The 22,180-nt window shown below is 43.1% G+C and overlaps 2 protein-coding genes and 1 long non-coding RNA gene across 12 annotated transcripts in view; 2 read left to right on the top strand and 1 right to left on the bottom strand.

Annotated features, from left to right (window-relative positions):
- The window catches only part of RNF13 (ring finger protein 13), a 33,980-nt gene extending 26,745 nt beyond the window's left edge, over window positions 1–7,235 (top strand). For all 5 annotated transcript variants that reach the window (XM_083848956.1, XM_083848955.1, XM_083848953.1 and 2 more), the window contains exons 8-10: window positions 1,005–1,098; window positions 4,909–4,989; window positions 5,758–7,235. In XM_083848956.1, the coding sequence (XP_083705082.1) occupies window positions 1,005–1,098; window positions 4,909–4,989; window positions 5,758–6,122 (540 nt within the window). In that variant the 3' untranslated portion in view covers window positions 6,123–7,235. The remainder of the gene's footprint in view (window positions 1–1,004; window positions 1,099–4,908; window positions 4,990–5,757) is intronic.
- A 4,160-nt stretch (window positions 7,236–11,395) lies between these two features.
- Window positions 11,396–17,281, bottom strand: PFN2 (profilin 2). Of its 2 annotated transcripts, none has more exons than XM_083848960.1 (3): window positions 16,935–17,281; window positions 15,129–15,321; window positions 11,396–13,442 (listed from the first exon to the last, which is right to left on the bottom strand). In XM_083848960.1, exons 1-3 carry the CDS (start codon window positions 17,064–17,066, stop codon window positions 13,345–13,347), a joined length of 423 nt encoding a protein of 140 aa, XP_083705086.1. In that variant the 5' UTR covers window positions 17,067–17,281; the 3' UTR covers window positions 11,396–13,344. The 2 variants fall into 2 exon arrangements, with proteins under 2 accessions (XP_083705086.1, XP_083705085.1); XM_083848959.1 differs by having other exon boundaries at window positions 11,396–13,131; window positions 16,935–17,276.
- Window positions 17,282–17,357: 76 nt separating this feature from the next.
- LOC310904173 overlaps window positions 17,358–22,180 on the top strand; it is a 65,419-nt gene continuing 60,596 nt past the window's right edge. For 4 of the 5 annotated variants that reach the window (XR_014588097.1, XR_014588098.1, XR_014588099.1 and 1 more), the window contains exons 1-2: window positions 17,382–17,939; window positions 18,636–19,464. This is a non-coding gene — a long non-coding RNA (uncharacterized lncRNA). Of the gene's footprint in view, window positions 17,940–18,635; window positions 19,465–22,180 lie in introns of all 5 variants that reach the window. The other variant, XR_014588096.1, reaches the window with a different exon arrangement.

Here is a 22,180-nt window from a genome sequence, read left to right as displayed (position 1 = left end):
GTTCCCATGTGAAAAACGCTGTGGTTGAAACCTGTTATGGAATCTCAAAAATAATCTTACTCAATTCATTTACTTAATGCAGACAGTGAACTTGATCTCAGGGAGATTTCAGATAGGATCTTGTCCGTGTTCATTTGTGGTTTCTGCCCCGTTTCTTTTCAGGAAGTTTTGTTTTTAACTAAGAAATCAATGCAAGACTATCTGGTTGTTAGTAAGTGAATTATACCAGAAAGACTGCAGTCCATATGTGTAATTCATCATTTAGCTGAGCTAAAAAGAACCTGAGTGAACAGATTAGTTCCAAATACGCTTAAAAATGAAGGACAGGTATGATGCAGAAGGATAAATAAGTTATTTGTTCTCCCCCTCTCCCTCCCAAGAATACATTTATACTTAACTGTCTTTTAAATCTTTTGTGAAAGTGCAGGGATTCCTAAAGTGAGAGAGATTAATGCTGTTTATAATGTTAATACTCACTTAGTGTTTACCTAATCCACAGTGTAGCCAAGTGTGTAGTACCTCTCTAATTTTCAGAAGACTTATCAGCGTGTATGCATAGGTTAAGGCCACTTTTTTGCTGTATTTGAAAAAAAAAAAAAAAATCATATTGTGTTAGGACTAGAAACCAAATGGAAATAGACTTAAGGACTGTAAAGAAAACGGAAAACAGAATCTTTAGTATGGTTGAAGACAGCAAGTGACATGGCTTGAAGTAAACCCCTTCCCTGCTTCCCAGACTACTTGCAATACTATGAAAACAGTTCCTGTAATAATTCTTTTGGAAGAAAAATTATTTTCTATAATTATTCTTTTCGAATAATCTTCAAAAAGAGCTGTAATAATATAAAACTGACGTAAGTAAAACCTGGAAAATGAAAGAGGTAGTTCAGCTTGAGCCACAGTTCCCTTTTAACTAACTTACAATGAAGGCTCATAAACCAAAACTTTTATAGTTCTTTTATTGTTTTAAGTTACTGTTCATATTGTTTAATGTCTGTTTCCAGATCACAAAATTTGTGCAAGACAGACACAGAGCAAGAAGGAATCGGCTTAGGAAGGATCAGCTTAAGAAACTTCCTGTACATAAATTTAAGAAAGGCAAGTGTATTGTTCTTTGTCTAATTAGAACCCACTGTTATAATACCAAATATCTCTAAATGGAGGGGTTTTGGAAATAATTTTGAGTGTGCTTGAAATAATAGTAGAGTTTGAAGTGAAAGTATACACAAAAAAGTGTTTTGACCCTGCTCTCACTGAAACAAAGCAGAGTTCTAACATTTTGTCACTGAAGCAGAGTGGACATCATATGCATAGTGTGGGTAAAAAACGAAAACGTTGCTTAAAATGTCAAAAAATCATTACAGAAATTCCCCAAAACTTCTTTGCTGCTCTGTCATTAGCAGTGATGACAACAGTCAGTCACTGTAGTGCATCATACCTATAATTTGTCTGGTATTGGATAAATACTAATGGCATGTATGTTGCCTGATGTGGTAGAGACTATAAAAGCAAAGATATCTTGTGGGTATAATTTACCTGCTTTTCTAGAGGAGTGTTCCCGTCATTGAATCACAATGCTTCTATGAGGGCAAGAGTGATTGAAATCGAATGACAAAATATTTGTTGCTGTGATTCTTTTTAATAATTCATTGTATGCAATATCTAATGACGAGATAAGAAATAAAGCTGTAGCAAGTTAATTTATTGACTGAAATTAAAAAAACTGCACTGAGACCTTCTCTATTGCAGTCTGCTTCTTAAAAGTCGAAACAATCTGTCTTCTCCATTTTGATTTTTAAATGTTACCATCGTATCATCCAATTGTTCATTCATAAAAACCGTTACAGGAACTAATGCTGGAAAGACTGTTTAATTGAAATGATTGATTACTACATGACAAGTCCTCAGGGATTTGCTGAGGTATGAATGCTGTGTTAGGGGATATGCTTGGATTCAAGGATAGAACCACTTACCAGTCTTTGCCCTTGATAAAGCCAACCTACATTATTAATAATATTGCTCTCTGTGCAAAACAGATGTTCAGTTTGAGTGGATACAGTTTTTGTGCAATGTTAGTCAACCTTATTTCAAGGAAACAAACAAAACACTAATTGACACATTGCCCTTTGCAGGGTTGACCAAATTGCTATGGATACAAAATTAACTTGAAAAAAATAATTATCTTGAGCCAATAAAGTTAATATTACTTTTGCTTTTTTTTAGTGATTCCACATGAAATCTAATTGAAATAAAAATACAAAGTGGGAGAATGCGGGGGGGACAACCAATGCATGGCTTTGAGAAAGCCAGTTAATCCATTTTTCAGTTAATCATATGCATGCGTGCATCTGTAATTACTATCTCGAGATTACATGACTAAGTGAGTGCATGAAGACACCTTATTTGTTGTTTTCCATATTCTTCTACCTCTTTCCCCTTGATGAATCTTACACAAAATGAATTGTTTGGAGCTCAGTCAGTCATCCTAAAGCAAACCTGTCTTTGAATATCCAGCTATTCATTGCATTTAGTGGCTTATGCAAAGCAGAACAAAAAGCATGTTTTATTTCAGAGCTTCTGCACTAGGCCTATGACAATACTAGCAATACTTTTTTTTTTTTTCTTAACTAATTTCAGTAGGCTTTAGATAAGGCACTTTACATTTCTATATTGTGTAGAGAGTCCAGTAACAAAAGTGGCATTGACTCATTGACTGTCTTTGCACAGTAGTAGCTTTTTTTCCTTTTTTAACCTGGTAAGTATGTGTCATTTGTGAAATAGCTTTTGTGCAGTTCTAATCAACAAACCTCTCACCTTTGTGTAATCCCACAGAATGCAATGCATGCTGTGTCCAAAATCTGTTGTTTACACTGAAGGTGTTTTGCGGCAATTGTTGTGGTTCTTCCTGACCAAAAGGACTACGTTTTGGCCATATAAAAGTTAATGGGAGTTGATACCCTTTGTGAGGTTTTTATAACAAAAACGAACCTAGGAAAAAAAAAGAAATCCATGTAATATTCCTATAATTTCATCATTAAGAAACCTGAATACTCTGAAGAATAATAGTTTAGAAATAATATCGGTTAGAAATGTTGTGAGTTGGTATGTATTGTAGAATACAACTTATTTTCAGAAATATATTATTTCCAAACTACTTTAACTTTATACTAAAATGAAATTTAGGCCAAGAATGAAAAGATTTTAGATCTTACCAGCAATGAAATGGCAGTGTAACCATTCACACCTGCAGAATAGAAGGTATTGTAAGTTTGGTATTGTAAGAAGATAGACTGCTGGAAAAGAAAGAGATATGTAATCACATTATTAAGAAATTAAAAACTCATGAAGTTAGTTTTCCTACATTCAGTGTCAAAGGTTAGGATCCTAAATGTGTGATAAAGTATCCAGAATTTTGGAGTTGCTATGTCTATGAGACTTAGTGGAGCTGTTTGGTTAAGCGCTTAAATATGAAATGAACTTAATTACAGGCAGTCAGCTGCCCAAAGTCGTATACATGTATATGTATATGGGGCGTGGGGGAAGCCCCATGTGTGACAAATAACAGGCTGTAGGAGTACATATAATTTTAAGCAAAGACATTTTTAAGTATGATGGATATTGAATTTTTATGTATATACATTTATATGGAGGTTGATGCATACGATTGAGAAATAATGGATAGTAGTTGTATTTAAAAATATTTAAATCTTTTAAAAATCTGCTCCAGAGTATGCATGGTTCTGCAGTTTACTAGTTATTCCTAAGCTGATTTTTTTTTTCTCCTGGAAATGGGATTATAACTGATCTAATTACTGTTCATTACTGACCCATCTGCCTAACTGCATAGTACAGTGTAGGTTTAATAGACAAAACAAGTCCTAAGGTCTGCTAGAGTCTTGGCAGTTTTTTCTGGTGTTTTTTCTCTTTCATTTTAAATTGTTTGTAAGTGTACAACTATATGGAATGTATCTGGATGGATAATTCTGTTTCTGAAAATACTGTAGTTTTGTCAAGTAAAAGAGAATTTTGCTTACTGAAGACGTTCCACTTGCAGAGTTTATTTAAGCAAGATATTTTATCTTATGTTGTACTTTACATCTTATTATGTAAAATCTTATGTTCTTTGAGAGGGAAGTAGTCATGGAGGTGAAAATAACTTGGAAACTAATTAACTAATTTGGAAAGTAGTAGAGGCTCCAAGATGCACAGAGAAACCGTATGAGTCTCAGAGCACTGGGGAGGGCTGGCAGTTCTGGTCTTTGCTACTGTGAGGGCTTGTCTTCCTGCGCCAAGCCAGGATGAGAGCAAGAATCAGCGTGTTAGTTAATTTCTCTAGTAACTTGTTGGGGAAATGTAGCAGCTGGACTGCACCTGATGGAATCCGGTGGATGCAGATGAAGCAGTTGCGCAGAGGACCTGTTCAGATCTACTGTGCAATTGAAAGATGGGACCCAGATGTTGGGATGGGGTAGGCCTTGAGTACAAGTCCATGGCAAGAACTAGGAAAATGTTGCAGTTAGCCAAGACGGTGTCAGATAGTTTCACGGCCTCTGTATTTGAGAAGTTCAGCATAGTCCTTACTGAGAAAACTTTTTTTTTTTTTAACTGGTCTAAAAGTGGATGCTTTACAACTGTGTCTTTTTTAATAAGAATGAGAGAATATTACAAAAATAGCACTTCGCACAGTTGAATATTTTTTTTATTAACCTGAGTGGAAAGTGAATATAGTCTGTATAAGGAAAGAAATACAGTAAAGTCAACAATATAGCTTCAAAGAACCTGCCCATTGCAAGGTCAGGAAAGACCAGTAGTTTCTTCAGCCCATGAAACTAACAGAGAACCTATATGCATATGTTTGTCTGTTGCAAATCTTTTAAAGTTAAACATATTCTCAATTATGTGCTGTAGGAGATGAATATGATGTATGTGCCATTTGTCTGGACGAATATGAGGATGGAGACAAGCTCAGAATCCTTCCATGTTCTCATGGTAAGCAGCTGTATTTTAGGTATGGTATTTGCATTAAAATAGCTATCTAAAACACCACGCCTAGAAATCGCAGTTGAATGTTTATTGACAAATCTATAAAATTTTTCATTTGCTAATATCCCTGAGCACATACACAAATTAGGAAAAGAGCAAACTTTTTTTTTCTTTTTAAAAGGAAAAAAGGCTAGCATTACCACTCTGCATTTTTCTTTGGATATGCATGTGGAAAAAAAAAAATCTGGGCTTGACACTGTCCCCTAAATGTCTGTTTTTAATAGGGAAGTACATTTCAGAGTTCCCTTTTACATAAAACTAAGCTTTTACTTTCTCCAAGACAATTAAACCATAAAACTTAATTTAGTTGATTACTAGTGACATAGACAATGTGGATGAATGGTTATAGTCTGTCCTGTAGCCTGAAGCTATACAAATCATTGCCTTGACTGCACTTGGAAGCCAATGTTGATGATTTTATCAAATGTGGCCCATTGCAGGGCTGCTCTCAGATTGATTCAATAGAGGAAATGGGTATTTACTGCATTATTTGTCATAATGTTAATGGTCCATAATTAGGTCCTAGATCCTAATCTATTAGGTGTTTTGTACATAAGGATATACAGTCTACATGCCAACAAACTTTTAAGTAAAATTCTCAGTATGAGTTAAATTCTAAAATGTTTCTGTTTTACTCAATATAAATACAATTTAGCAGGTTTTATTGTCCTTTTTCCTTAGATAATAATGTACTTGTATTTTGTTTTCTAACAGCATATCACTGCAAGTGTGTGGACCCATGGCTGACAAAAACAAAAAAAACATGTCCTGTTTGTAAGCAGAAAGTGGTCCCTTCTCAGGGAGACTCTGACTCTGAAACAGACAGTAGTCAAGAAGAAAACGAAGTATCTGAAAATACCCCCTTGCTTAGACCATTAGCCTCAGTTAGTACTCAGTCCTTTGGGGCTTTGTCAGAATCTCACTCCCATCAGAACATGACAGAGTCCTCAGAATATGAGGAAGATGACAATGACAATATTGATAGCAGTGATGCAGAAAATGGAATAAATGAAGAAAGTATAGTAGTTCAACTACAGCCCAATGATGAAAGGGATTATAGAGTGACAAATATCGTTTGAGACTACTATTAATTAATAGTGTATGAACAAAAGAGTTCTTAAGGTCATACTTTACAAACATTTATGTAGGTAATATATTTTAATTTGTAATCCATCTGGTTTCTTCAATAGCGGTTCATATTGTAGTACTATTGTTTAATCATTACAAATAGATTTATTTTTGATTCAGGTATTCAGTCACGTGTTCTTAAAACAAACAGTTTAACTGGACTTGACAATACTAATGAATAATGTTAATAGTTTATATAACTAGAAATATTACACAGAGTACTTTAAATGTCAGTGTCTGTTGAAATGGGATTTAGCTGGAAATAATTTTCATCCTTTTTGTAGCTGCAGCTGGGTCATACCGATAGCAATATTTATTATGTGTATGGTATGTGTTAACCCTGAAGCCCAACAAAAAATGTATTTGCATGTTTGTATAGAGTTTGCCTAAAAGCTGTCACCGCTACTGAAAAAAAAAAAAAGGTAGAACAGATCAATATTCTATATGTTGATGTATCAAAACGAAGCAGAAGAAATTCCACTTTTATCTCAAAGCACTGATTCCAAATAATCCTTTGGAGTTTGCCACTCTAGTTGAGTTTAAGCAGTCCTCTTGAGCAGTTCCTAGGATAAGGAAACTTAGAATATATATATGTTTAGTTTTAAGTGGTTCACAAGGTAAGATTCATCCGTAATATGTTAATTTAGCTTTGTTTGCTACGATATAGTCTGGTTTTCAGTGATGATGTGGGAGTTGGGGAGAGGGTGACTAAAACAGGGAAGGTTTTGTTCCACATAGAATTTTAGGTATGTATTCTATTGATCCTCAACTCATATACCTCTTACTAAAGAGCATTTTATGCTACATTAATCTGCTAAACTATGTATATAGAAAAATTGTTCCTTTCAAATACCTGATTTGAAAACAAGTGCTTATAACTATTAAACAGAACTCAGTACTTACCAGTGTATCATGAAAAAAGTAAATTATATATAATACCTCTGTAACTATGTAGAAAGTAACAGCACATGTATAATCAAAATGCAGAGACTTTTTTTATATGGCCTTGAATAAGGAAAGCTTGAAAGAATGTTAATAAATGTTTTCCACTTTACGTATCAAAAGGATTTTATTTAACTTACACCTTACATTCATTGTGTACTTATACATGTATTACCATGTAAGGTTAAAGTATTTTTAAAGATCCAGAACATGGAATTGTGAACATCCCTTAGTATCATATACCTATATCGTACTATGTATCGCAGTACAAATTTTATACTGATCAACACTATGCAGTGGGACTAAGCTACATCGAAAACAATTTTTGTTCATTTAGTTTGATGAGAAGCTTGAAACAGTCCAGGTCTGTACATGTAAAATGTGTGGGGGAAATAAGACCAGAGTACTATTAATTTTTCCTGCCTGCTGTGCCAACACCTTTACAGCTGAAGACTAAGTGTTTGTGTTCTGAAAGTCAGAAAGTGCCAAATCCTGGGCTGAGGAGATTACAGGTGAGGTGTTTCCATTTGTTATTTCTGACCTAACGTGCAGTGCAGCTACATACCCTCCTTCCTTACACCTGCTAGTGGAAATCAATTCTCTTGGACTGGTGAACAGCAAAGGGGGTTTCATTTTCAGAATGCGGCACGGTAAAAGGATATTGAAGAATAATGATTAATATACAAACCACTGCCAACAGCAATCCATGGGGTAAACACAATGTATGAGATTTTGCTGTGTAAAATTCCACCTCAAATGGCATATGTCTAGTTAAGACCAAATATGAAAACCTAAGCTGTAAGATTTTTCTTAAAATAGGTTCCTGCTGTTAATATGTAATGAGTGCATGTGTTTATTCATAATTGCATTTTAGGTGACCCAGAACCATGAACAGAAGTCAACTTTTTAACATATGCTACATCTAACACTGAGTGTAGTATTTGCTGCAATGACAAAAAGTGAAAGGAGACTTCAGTTTCTCACGTGCCACGCGCCATCCTATACAGAGAAAACGCAGGCAAAAAGTGATACTCTGTTTCCATCCCAAACCTACTGTATGTTTCAAAAAATTGTCCAATTTCCTAATGCTATTAATGTAAATTTCATTTCAGCAGGCCTTGGTAGTAAACACTGAGATGGCATTTCTCCCCCACGCCCCTCCTCCTGCCTTGCACCACAGGTAGTTTACTCATCTGTTGCCATTGCCAGTGAGGATGTGAATGAAAAGAACAGCACTTCATTAAAGGAATCTCTGCATTTCTGAGTATAACTTGTATATTTCATTAACACTTGCTGGATAAATCTTCTGTCCCAAAAGGCAATGTCTTCACAAACCTACAGGAAAAGATAAATATGGATTTTTCTTTGGACTATGACCTTCTAGTTTATCATGTGAAGGCGCATTGTTTCCTCACCTTGCCACAAGCAGCTGACTACCAGTTGCTTTTTAAATTTTTTTTCCCCCTCTATTATAAGCCCATCAATCCAACTTCAGTCTCTAGCTATGTTCCAAATAGCACACTGGTACTTGAAAGAGGTTCATGCTTGGTTACCTAGCTGAAAAGTTTCTAGTAAATAGCTATAACTAGTGTCTGAATTTAAAGTATTCCATGAGTCCTTTGAGGTGTATGTCTACATAAAATAGCATAGCATCATTGACTGTTATCACAAAATGTAATTATTTGTATGACCAGTATAAATAGCTTCTTATAAGTTTGAACCAAACCTTTCACTACATAAGGAGAATAAACTACTCTGAAAAGACGCCAAAAGACAGGAATTAAAACTTACCCTTGAAAGGAAAGATAAGTGCTCATTTGCTGAGAGGTGGGAAGAGTACAGGAAAAAGTGACAAGTCTGACAAGCATTTTTCTTAACAGGTCACCAAGGAATGGAGAAAAGATTTAATGAGCAAAACAAACCAGTACATAATACTGTAAGAACTCCAGGGCAATGTTTGAATGAACAGTAATAATGGGACAGCTACGTGTAAAATAATAGAACAGAGTATTAAAACAAAATGCAATTCATTCTGTAAACAGTTAAATTCAGTAGAGGCAAGAAACATCTAACAGAATTCTAAGTAGCATTCATTATAAAAATGAATTTAGTGAGAAATCAATATAATGACCATCTAAAAGGCTAAGTCCTAGTGGCTGGTATAATTGAAACCTGTCTGTGAATGATTAGGATGGAGAAAGTGAACACACTGGCATTTAACTTCAGAAGTGTGATTTCAGAGAAAGTAAGGGACTAATTAGAATGGCCTGGAAGTCAGCATTACAATCTTGTAAAGTCCTGGTAGTCTGCACATAAATTCAGCTCTCCCTCATCTGCCAGCGTGTGCCATACAGGGGCATACGAAACTGGGGATAGAGCAGGGAGAAGTGAACCTTAAAATAGCGAAGCAATTCAGTCAGTAGTGAATTATCTTCCTTCCTGAGTTTGGGAAGAGAGAGAACAACTTTAGAACTACCCTTAAAAACACCGACCCACCCCAACTTTAAAGCAATTCTGCCTCTTCTCTGCATTAATTTTCCCGAGTGAATTGTTAGTAGTGGTACAACCTAATAAACTGTTACCTCAGAACTGGCTGGAGCAGTAGTACTATATTACAGAACATTAACTGGCAGATTAGACCCTGAACAGTGTAACGCTGCTAATCACCAAGAGAAGGGCAATAAGTACATTGCTGTGCATGTGACTTTGCTGTGTCAATAGAATTAAACTGATAAAGTATTTTATTGTATCTCTGTTAGTACCTTTCTGCAAGGAGGAAAAAAAAAACCACAACCTTGAATGCGGAATGATCCTATGTCAGAAATTAAGCTCTTAGCACTGGGGAATTTAAGTGGTTTTTAAGTTGTATATAATCTGGAAATTAGTAGAGGGATTAAATGTAATAGAGTCAAATTCAATGAGCATTCAGGCTACTCAAGAAATATACTTTAGGTAGATCCTGTTAAATAATATGTGCAGACACCATTTTGCTGTGGAAATTGAACAGCATTTGGGAAGGTAGTTTGAGCAACACTTATTTCTCACAAGAAGTAGTAGCTATAGCTAGGGGACAATGTAGATGCCTCCTCTGGACACGTGCTCAGAACGGGGATTGATCATAAAGAAACCATGTTAGGCTGAATAAGGAATGGGAGGCGAAGTACTCAGTATGTGCTGCTAATGTTATTCCTTCCTCTGAGGTGCCATTACAGTGAATTCCTGACATGATAGCCTCATTATTGAAAAACTTCAAACAACCAAAAATAAAAATCCTGCAATCAGCATGTAAGTGCAATGTTAAGTTTGGTTTAGGCAAAATTTAGATACAGAGCAAAACACACATTCTGATATAACAATTTTACTGGAAAAGTGAGAGGTTTGCATCCTCTGTATTAGAAACTACCAAAAGTAAACTTGTTCTGGGCTGTGGGCTTGTTCTAGTCTGTTTCAATTATAGCACTATAATAGAAGTTAAAGGTGGAAGGTACAGCTCAGACCCTAAGCCGCTCAAGCAGCCAGAGGCGATATATATTGCATATGTGAAGGCTTCAGTTAGAGGGGGAGCTAGGAGCAAGAGCGGGTGCAACAGTTACACTGAAGATTAAGATGAAGGGGAAGATAGGGGAGAACAATGGCATTTTGGTGGTAACATCCAAGCAGCAAGCAACTGGCAGTCAGGACTGAGAAGAAAAACATCACCTTAGCTGAAGATTAACCTCTAAGGTCTGGGCTTTTCTTTCCCCCCCCCCCCCCCCCCCTTCAAACACCCATTGTTTACCGTCAGATCTTAAAAGGCACACTGCTTTCATGTGACTCAAGGTTTCAGAGTGCTTTGGTAGCAGACACACCGGAAGCCTCAGAGATGCTGTTTAGCTGGCAGACCTTAAACCTCTTCCCTACCAGAGGGGAGCAAGCTCTTATCCTACTGAATAGATTGTGTGGCAGAGGTCTCCTCTTGCTTCTGTTTTCCGTTTTTTAGTGTTTTCTACATTTTCATAGTATGGGAAATGCTGTAAAGCAGGTGGGAATGCACTCCCCCTTTACGCTGGTAAACGCAGAGGTAGCCAAAAGAAATCATCTCTTAATTTAGGTATATCTACCTCAAAGGCCTTTTATAAAGGCTTAGAATTTTGTCCTTTAACTAGAGTGGTATTACCATACTATTACTATTTCACAAAACTTACAACTGCACTTGGGTCAACTATTAGAGTAGTCAGCCATGCAACAAGGAAGGGCTTCAGAGGAGAGCTGTGGGGGAAAAAAGAAATTACAAACAGTCTTATTTTGTTTGGTTGGAATAAATTTATTTCATCTGTCTGTAAACAAGGTGTTTTTAATAGTTATGGCATTTTTTGAAATGCATATTAAATCAGATGAGTTAGACTGTATCCCAGATGTAACAAAGTGCAGGGAAAGAAATGGACAAATCAGCAACAAGAATTTGTTTAAATCTGTACATTATCCACAAGGCCCAACAATAGAAGCAAATACTAGAATGTCCCTAAAGTAGTGCCATTCAAAAGAAACCCTTGTAGTCAGTTAAAATCCATCTCACAATAGCAACAGTTCATTTTTTTTAAACAATAGTATGGCACAGAATACATATTAAAAAATTCATCACAAGACAGCCAAGTCAGTTATTCCAACCAATACCATCTCCCATTTATTCTTTTGTATACAGAGTTCTGCAGTTCTCTTTAAATGGACATACAAGTTAGTACCGTGCCTGAACTGAGAGTTTGGTTACAGACATTTCAAATGACTGGTGCACAAGGCAGTTCACTCCATGATTTCTGCAGCAAGGGTGTGACAGGCCAAATGAAGATTTTAAATTTGAAATGGCATCATTTTGACAGGTTAGCTTTCAAACTACCAACCTTCATCTGAATAATGGCTTCAGAGCAGCGGAACTCTTTAACCAGTAAGTAATCTGGCAGAAAGACTGGAGTCAGTCAGCGCTCCCAGAATAGCTGAAGGTGGCAGTTTTCCACAATGACATTGCAGTTTAATTTAAAAAAAAAAAAAAAAAACCCAAGCTGCAAATTAAAATTGGTCCTATGAAAAACTGAAACCAGACACACTCCAGATGGTTATGTTGGGATATCTAATGTCCATAATGGCAGCCTTTTACAATTCAACTACAGAACAGGAGCTGGCAAAAAAAAAAAAAAGTGCCTGAACTATTGCAAAGATGGAATGTCCCTGGGGATTCATTCGGGATGGTGGTTGTAAGGTCATGGGAGGAAGTGCATCTGTACCCTTTGATAGTTTTGCCATTGCACTTATTAAGCAGTACAAGCTTCAGACATCATGAAGAAAAAGTGGGAGACTTAAACCTACAGTGAAGTGCAACAACAAAACTGATTTAACATTAATAGCTTTTGAGTGGCAAATTGGTTAAACAAACCAGGCACTATAAAAATAGGTGTAAGCAAACGTATGTGGATTAAAAAAACAAAAACACAAGAGGGGAGAGGGACAGAAATAAAGATATGCATGCACTTTTTCCTCCCAACCATGCTCTATGAAAGGAAGACTAGTGAGCTGTGTAATTGCTCAAAGTGCTGAAGAGGCATCGATCAAATTAGATTGTACAATCGGCACCTTGTTTAGTATTTAAGTTGTTTTAGTTGTCAATACACACTAATTGCTAAGACAAAGCAAAGCCTACACTTGGCATATTCCCCTCCCAATAGTTTTTCAAGGTATCATGCATATCATCTTTGTGGTGCAGTAATGGTGCCAGATATGGGACTTGGTTACACACAGTGGTTAACATACAAATGAACAAAGGGTAACTGGAATTATGACACTAGAAAATGGGTAAATAAAAAACACAAACTACCATCTACAGTCTGGTAGCACTGAACACAACTGGGTGGTGATGAAGACAGTTGCTAGCTGGATGGGGAGAGGCTGCTTAGACGTCAGACCTCCTCAGGTATAAAGCCAGTTCATATGCTTTCTTGTTGAGTGTCCCTCCATGGACACCTTCCTTTCCCATGACTATAACCAATGCTGGAGTACACAAGGAAACAAAACAGAAATGAACAGAATTAAAGAAAAAAAAATAACACCTTTCCCCACCAACAAAGGGATACAAAGGAGACACAGGTTCATACCCCATCACCCTGCATTGCTAATAAAGTTTCCAGAATGTAAGGTTTAAAGCTCACCGCCAGGAAAGTTTAATAGCAATCTTCCCCTAGTACTTAACAGTCTGCCTAGCAACTAGAACCCAGAGTCTCTCAAGTATTTTGCCATTGAGTATGCCTTCTTATTCAATCCGCCTCCATGGACCCCTTCTTTGCCCATTACAAAGACCAAGACTGAAAGAGAAAAGAAAAAAGTTTTAAAAAGAGTGTGTTAGACAAGGAAATAATGCAAGTTTTAGGCAGTGCAATAAACACACTCAAATTCAAGATTTAGTACTTTGGTATTAAGCTAGTTTTACAGGAATCTTGTAAAAAATACAGATGTAGACAGGGCTGGGAGAAGGCATGGGTTACCTTTCAGGTAAGTCATGAGTTCATCGCTTAAGAAAAATAAAAAATAAGCCACCAACTACCTCAAAAAAGCACCATAGTGCCTATCCACCATCTGCCATCACCCAGCCAGGAAACCCTGGCTACATGTTAAAAAACAAGGGGGAGAAAAAGTGGTGTCAGGGACAAAAGTAGTTGTACACATAGAAGAACTGTGATGCTGAAGAGCACAAGAGGTAATAAATAGTCATGTCTGCAGCGGACACTGCCAGTCTAAGAACCAGAATAACTGTCGTATTGCTAGCAAAAAATCCATAGGGTCAGACCTGAACTTAGACTTGTCATGCAATAATACCACTATAAAGCATGCTTCACATTTTGCAAAAGACAGAGATTTCAATGCTGACTCCAATTAATCTCAGAACTCTGGTGATGAAGTGTCCCAGCTGTCTTGCAAACAAGAACATGGTAAGGCTCTTCAGCAGTACACACCATCTGCAAGTTGCCAGCAGATGTCACTAGCAGGTACACAGACACACTAAGCACTATACTCTCACAAGCACAATTGTTTCCCAAGTTAGGTACAGTGTAATTGGAAATACTGCAGTCAGCCTACCTACAGGTGATTGTACATCTCCATAGCAATTTGCTCAGAAAAGGCTTAAGACAGACCGTTCTCATTAGCATTCCATAATTTGCAGCAAGGAGTCAGAACTCTGCTTGTTTTTTTTAAGTGCTGCAAACACTTGTCACCTGGCTTTAACTTACAGACAAATTTTGCTTTTTAAAAAAAAAATTTATATGCAGAAGTCCAGTGATCACCAATTTATTCTACAGCAAGATAAAAAACGCTAAGCTAGGTATTCTGAACACAATGCATACTGCTTGTAGCCAGTATTTTGAGGCACTTTTTTTTTTTTTTTAAACATTTGAGCATAATGCCTTCTCAGTAGCATATTTTGCTGGAATTTAAGTGAGCAGCACAAGGAGTAGACAAACTAGCATAAAGCAAGTTTCTCCCTGATACCAAATTGGACAGGCATTTTTTCCCCAAAGACAGACTTCAGAGAGCTCAATAGTAAGTGCAAGAGGAGTTAGTGTAGAACTTGTTAAAAGGCAAGTGGAAGTAGCTCATACAAGAAATTCACTTCTGTGCAGAATAAACTTTCGGTTGAGACATTTTCAACGTAAAAGCTTATTTCACTATAAATCGTTAATGTATCCCTATGGTATTCTACTGTAAACTTTAGTTGCAATATAGTTGGCCAATTTACTCCAGCAATAACCAGGTCCTTCTTGCCTGAGGTCTCATCAACCATTTCACAGCCTAGCGCCCAACTGTGATCACACATGGGGGAACCAGGACAAGTGTTTAATCTTAGGCAAAAATCTAGTTAATCAGCCTGACCACTGCCACCCACCCCGATTAGTTAACCATTAAATACAATATTTTGGACTTAGTAACCGGAGCCTATGCCCAGGTTCATACTGTTAACTGAATGATCTATGAGTGAATAAAATCCTGCTTACCTCGGCCAGCTCTGCCTACAGCAACGTTGTATGTTGGCTCACCACCTTGACTCTTTGTCCTGATGTCCATTGTGCAGTCACCATCAACATACAGGCTATCTCTGATCACAGAGCACTTCTTTGCACCAAGGGTCAGACCGTTGGTGAAGAAACCCTCTCGGTCTTTTCCTACAATCATATCTATTTCTACCGGCTGTCAAAGAAAAAAGTCCAGAGTTAGCACTACTTTATCTTACTGCCCAATCTCTATTTCAAAAGCGTCCTGTCTCTGGTTGAGAGGATTAGATAGAAAGCTTCCCCTTGTTCCCACCAGGAAGTACTCCAGAACAGACTTTGTTATTAGGTGCATACATTGTGCTGATTTGCTGCCACTGGAAGCGGTGGAACTGCTGTCCCGAAACACTTCATAACCCAAGTATTGCTGGGTACCAAGGTGTCGTTAACGGAAGCACTGGACGACTGAACTTATTAAGTACCAAACGCGTTTCGGTGCCCTCAGGAGTCGGGTTCGACACCGAGCACAGCGCAGGAGAGCCTGCCGGCCATCCGCCCCTCGCGGCCGGGTCGGGTGCCGGCCGCTGGCGCCTGCCCTCGCCGAGCGGCTGCCGCGGCCTCCGCCAGGCCGGGCACGGCCCCGCGCCGCCGGCGCCGCAGCGGAGGAAGGCGGGCGGCCGGCGGGGGCAGCCGCGAGGGGGGCACGGAACGGCCCGGCAGGGGGGCGCCGCGGGGGCCGGGCCCTGGCCGCGACACGGGGCGGCGGCCGCCGCAAAGTGCAGAGTCACGGCAGGCCCGGCCCCGCCGCCCCGCGCCGCGCTCGGCCCCAGCCGCGGCCCCGCTCGGCACCGGCCCCGCCGCGCCGGGCCCGGCCCCAGCCCCGACACCGCCGCGCCGGGCCCGGCCCCAGCCCCGACACCGCCGCGCCGGGCCCGGCCCCAGCCCCGACACCGCCGCGCCGGGCCCGGCCCCAGCCCCGACACCGCCGCGCCGGGCCCGGCCCCAGCCCCGACACCGCCGCGCCGGGCCCGGCCCCAGCCCCGACACCGCCGCGCCGGGCCCGGCCCCAGCCCCGACACCGCCGCGCCGGGCCCGGCCCCAGCCCCGACACCGCCGCGCCGGGCCCGGCCCCAGCCCCGACACCGCCGCGCCGGGCCCGGCGCGGAGCGGGGCGCGGCGCGGGCCGGCGGCTCGGCTCGGGGCGGCCCGGGGCGGCCGGGCCAGGGCAGCGCGGAGCAGGAGGGGAGGGGGCCGCGGTGCCGCAGGGCCCGCCCCGCGCGGCGCCTCTGCACGGGCAGCGGGAGCCGGGCCCGGGCCCGGGCCGCAGCGGGGGGAGGACGGGCAGGGCTGGGGGAGGGGAGGGAGGGAGGAATCAATGGCAGTGCGCCATCTTGGCGATGGAAAACATGGAGCCAGCGGCGAGGTGGGCATTCACGAACGCCGCCTACGCCGCGCACGTAAGCCTCGCCGCAGCGCCAGGCCCAGGCGCAGGCAGCCCTACGCAAGCCGCGCCGCGCGCGGCCTCTCCCGCCGCGCCGCCGCCTCCCGCGGCCCCCGCGCGCTGGCCCCGGCCCCCGCCCCCGCGCGGAGGCCCGGCCTTTCCCCCCGCGGCCGCGGGCGGCCGGAGACAAAAAGGCGGCGCAGCGCCGCGGCCCGCCCGGCCCGCCTCAGCGGCTCTGCGGCGCGGGCCTGCCGCCTCCCTCCCCCCCCCGCCCGGGGCAGCCGCCGATCCCCCCCGTCCCCCCGCAAGGTGCCCCCGTCCCCGGCACCGCCCGCGGGTGCCCCATCGCCCGGCGCCGCTGCGGCCCTCACCGTGATGCTCTGGAAGATGCCGCCGGCCGTGGCTGCCCAGACGTACTTGGCGTCGCAGTACCCCACAATGGCGGCCTCCTGGCAGCAGCCATCGCACATCAGGTTGTCCACGTAGCTCTGCCAGCCGGCCATCTTCGGCGCCGGGCGGAGGCGGGAGCGAGCGGGGCGGCGGCAGGCAGCGAGCGGCGCGGCGCGGGCCGGGCGGCTGAGGCGAGGCGAGGCGCGGCGCTCCCTCTCCTCTCCCTCCTCCTCGGCGAGCGGAGCCGAGCGCTGCAGCGAGCGGCGCGGCGCGGCCCAGCCCAGCCCAGCCCAGCCTCCCTCCTCCTCCCCTCCCCTCCCCTCCGCGCTGCCGGCGCCGGGGGGCGGGGGCAGGAGGGGCCCGGCCCGGCACCGCCCCCTCCCCCGGCGGGGCTGCGGCGGGGCTGCGGCGGGGCTGCGGGGGGCGGCGGGGCCCGGCACCCCGGGGGCGGCCGAGCGCGGTGCCCCCGGCCCGGCCCGGCCCGGCCCGGCCCGGCCCGGCCCGGCCCGGCCTTGCGAGCGGTGCGGCCCCGGCTCCGGCGCCGCCGCCCGCAGCCCGCCGCCTCTTGCCAGCCGCTCTGAGCTGGAGAGCCGCGAACGCCTCGCTCTCGCCCTGGAGCAGCGCTGTTCCCCGCCTCTGGAAGCGTGGTCGCTGCCCGGGCAAATGCCCGGCGTGTCCCCAGGGCTCCGCGCTGAGCAGCGCGCGGCGCTCGCTCGGAGCCTGCCCGGGGAGCGCGCGGGGGGGGCTCCGCGGGCTGTGCCCTGCCGGGCGGCGCTGCCGGCGGGTCGGTGCGCGGTGCTCCCGGGCGCGTCCCGTCTCCTTCAGCAGCTGGCGGTGTCCTCCGGGAGAGCGCTGCTGGTCACAGCGCCGGTAGCGGGCCGCAGTCCCCTGCCCCGTGCCTCCGCTAACTGTGTGTCCCGCCCGGGTGGCGAGGGGGTTTCTGTATCGAAGCGTTTGTGCTGTGTGAAGGTGGTGGGCTCCCCATCGTAAGTACTAGCATGGCGTGTTTTATTGCTGCATGATTTTGTAAGTGGCTGTTTGGAGTTTTGTTCCTCCCTCCAGGTTCCACCAAGTTCCTGTAGAAATAATTTATTTTCCACCTTTGTTTGTAAGAGGCCCAGATTTATTACCAGCGTTCTGCTGCATTGGTGTTTGGCTCTGGCAGGACCGCTGCTCAGGAGGCTGCCCTGCTGAAAGCTGCAGGAACGTCCACCGAACGGGTGTGCTAGGGCGACAGCTTGGTCCTGCTTGAAATTGAAATCGGAAGGGTGGGGTGTCACCTCCTTTCTGAGCAGGGCAGCTTTGCCTTCCTTGGGCTCCATTATGATTCCTGGGAGACTGTTGAAATATGAAGTGGCTTTCCATGCTATTTGCTTTGAAGCTTTAATTCAGTTACAGCTCATACCTGAATTTCCCAAGGCATAGAATAAAGCAATTGAATCTGTCTTTTCCTGTGGCTATGTCTCCCAGTAAGAATATTCACCAGCTTTTTACAGTCAGTATACCTACAACATACTGGAGGGTGTTCTTAGTCCTTTTAAAACCTAATTCAGTTGTCATGGGATTGACTGTTGTTTAGATGCTAATAGAGTTTGCTTAGATTACTAGATACTTTTAAAAAGAGCTTATTTTGCATCTTTTAGCTTAATTCCATAAATGTTTCCTCTGTTTTATTTTCACAGTGCCTTTGCCCCTCTGAGTTTGGACCACACCAGAACTTTGCTTTATCCTTTTCCTGCCATCCATGGGTACCAAAAATGTTTTCATGGCCTTACATGTGCTAACAATTTATAGACTGTAAATTTGCTTTTGGCTTTTTAAATAGCTAAAACTTTCTGTGACGTTTGGATGGATCTCATCATCCTCCCTCCCCAGATTCTTTTCATGGGAGGGAGAGAAAAAGAGAAAGTTTTCTTCTGTTGCTGTTGAGGGCCACTTCTCATTTTTCATGCGCCCTTCTAGGAGGTTAGGAGGTCCCAGTTCAACTTTGTTACTTGCATAGATGAAACGCATCATTCTTAAACGAGCAAGAGGCTGATGGTTTTTTTTGGTTTTTTTTGGAGTTGGACCAAAATGTGTTTGGTTTTGTGTATGTGTTTTGGAATATGTTTTGGACTTTTTGTTGCTTTTTGCAAGCTCCAGTAAGAATTCCAGACTGTTTCACTTTAACAAGTGGATTTTATAAACACAGAGCCAGACATCATATCATCCCAAACCCAGAGACAGGCCTTGGGAATTCCTGGGCTGCCTGTTTGCTAGTGTCATTATCCTTTGATTAATGAGAGGTGGGTTTTGCATGGATGGCAGGCTGGTTGGTACAAGCTTGGAGGTAGTTTTCAGATACGCCTGTGAGTTTCCAGGGCTTTAGTCAAAGGCTATACTGGCCTCTGGCCTGGAGTTGAACCACCTTCTCGCATGTACTCTCCAACATACTTGGTCATCCCTTCTGCCTGAGGACCAAGAACTCCAGCTTCAGAGCCCTCACAGCCCAGTGTCCAGTCCTGTTTCATGGTAAGTAGAGATGAAATGGCCAATGCCAGCTAGGAGCTGGACTTACTCTGTAGGGAAATGCAGCTGCTTCAGTGCCCATCTTTTGTGTCTCTAGCTGATGGGTGGGAATTCAGCCTCTTCTGTTTTGTCCACTGACAGCAAAAGCCAGTGTTTTTATCTGAGGGCAGTATGGTTGAGGAGGAAGAAAGTTTCTTTAACAACCTCATCAAAGCCCTTGTTCCCCGCAGCATGGTGTGTTGCGCCCTCCACAGTGAGTTGCAGAGGGAGGTCTTGTCACGTTTTATTAATATGTGCATAAGATAGGTGATCAGCAGTATGACTGCTACTTTGAACAGATGTTAGCAATACAGAAAATTACTGTAAAAAGTTGTCTGCCTTTAATGATGTACATTGGAAATAATGGCACTGCAGTCTGGGATCACCTGAATATAAATGAATGGATGAGATTTGCCAGATATGTGGTAGCTCAGCTTTTACTCATCTTATTTGTGAAGTAACTCTAGCAGCAATAGATTTAGAAAGTGAAGATTAAATCAGGTTACCATTATTTAATATTATGAAACTACAAGGTAGTTTGTAAAATTTAGTTTCAACAGTCACCAGAACTTTTGCTAAAAATCATAATTCTATAATTCCAATTTTGCTAAGAGTTGCCTCAGTTGGTTGTGTTGTATGTTAGCTTATGTAGTCATTGTAGTGCTGTTTTTATTGAAACTACTGCAAGAGCACATTTGAGTCTGTTGGGTTTAAGAAAATGAGGATGTGCTCTGTGTGGTAAAGACTAAGAGAGAGGATTTCCAGTTCTATTCTTTGTTACAAGCATAATTTGAATCTTTGACATTGTTCATTGTTAAATGAAGAGTATAGATATATTAAAAATATCATTAAAATTGGTAGATGTGAATTGTTTTAACATCAGTATCTGTCTGTATAAAGTGGTGCCATCTGACCGTAAGCTATATAGTTAGGATGAATAGTAGCTAAATTGTGATTTGCTGTGTACTAGCCTCTTTTTGCATTCAACCTGGTAGTTCTGCTTTCTGGAAGGTATTTGCACACTGCTGCCACATTTTTTTAATGTAGCTTGTAACAGTTATTAGTCTTCAGGGCAACCAGGCGATCAGGCCCAGTCAGCATGGGTTTATGAAAGGTAGGTCCTGCTTGATGAACCTGATCTCCTTCTATGACCAACTGACGCGCTTGGTGGATGAGGGGAAGGCTGTGGATGCGATCTACCTTGACCTCAGTAAGGCTTTTGACACCGTTTCCCAGAACATTCTCCTCAAGAAACTGGCTGCTCATGGCTTGGACTGGCGTACGCTTTGTTGGGTTAAAAACTGGCTGGATGGCCGGGGCCAAAGATTTGTGGTGAATGGAGCCAAATCCAGTTGGAGGCCGGTCACTAGTGGAGTCCCCCAGGGCTCAGTGCTGGGGCCGGTCCTCTTTAATATCTTTATCGATGACCTGGATGAGGGGATCGAGTGCACCCTCAGCAAGTTTGCAGATGACACCAAGTTAGGTGCGTGTGTCAATCTGCTCGAGGGAAGGAAGGCTCTGCAGGAGGATCTGGATAGGCTGGAGCGATGGGCTGAGGTCAACTGTATGAAGTTCAACAAGGCCAAGTGCCGGGTCCTGCACCTGGGGCACAACAACCCCAAGCAGCGCTACAGGCTGGGAGATGAGTGGCTGGAAAGCTGCCTGGCAGAGAAGGACCTGGGAGTACCGGTTGATAGGCAGCTGAATATGAGCCAGCAGTGTGCCCAGGTGGCCAAGAAGGCCAGCAGCATCCTGGCTTGCATAAGAAGCAGCGTGGCCAGCAGGTCTAAGGAGGTGATTGTCCCCCTGTACTCGGCTCTGGTGAGGCCGCACCTCGAGTACTGTGTTCAGTTTTGGGCCCCTCGCTACAGGAAGGACATGGACGTGCTCGAGCGAGTCCAGAGAAGGGCAACGAAGCTGGTGCGGGGTCTGGAGAACAAGTCTTATGAGGAGCGGCTGAGGGAGCTGGGGTTGTTTAGCCTTGAGAAGAGGAGGCTCAGGGGAGACCTCATCGCTCTCTATAGGTACCTTAAAGGAGGCTGTAGAGAGGTGGGGGTTGGCCTCTTCTCCCACGTGCCTGGTGACAGGACGAGGGGGAATGGGGTAAAGTTGCGCCAGGGGAGGTTTAGGTTGGATGTTAGGAAGAACTTCTTTACTGAAAGGGTTGTTAGGCATTGGAATGGGCTGCCCAGGGAGGTGGTTGAGTCGCCATCCCTGGAGGTCTTTAAAAGACGTTTAGATGTAGCCCTTAGTGATATGGTTTAGTGTAGGACTTGTTAGTGTTAGGGCTGAGGTTGGACTCGGTGACCTTGGAGGTCTCTTCCAACCTAGACGATTCTGTGATTCTGTGATTCTGTGATTCAATTCAGAACTTCGTCTAAAATTTATATTGGACCACATCAGAGAAAAATAATCATTTGAAATAATTTGAAAATATAGACTGTATTTGACTAGAGCATATGATTTATGACTTTGTGAGAAACTTTACTGTTTTTATATCAGTAATGTAAAAGTTGAAAGTGACCAAAAACTTGAAGCAATGTGTATATTGTATGAGTAAAATAACGTGCAGTGTTCTATCATGCTTTGTAACTACCAGAATTGCTGCTGTGCTCGAAACGGTTGGAGAGCCAAAGGTAAGATTTCTTGTGATAGCCCTCGTTCTTCCTATTTTTCACCA

Source organism: Anser anser, assembly GCF_964211835.1.
Source record: "Anser anser genome assembly, chromosome: 9".
In the NCBI taxonomy this organism is placed as follows: domain Eukaryota; kingdom Metazoa; phylum Chordata; class Aves; order Anseriformes; family Anatidae; genus Anser; species Anser anser.
The sequence above is the reverse complement of the archived record's forward strand: the minus strand, read 5'-3'. Positions and strand labels throughout refer to the sequence as shown.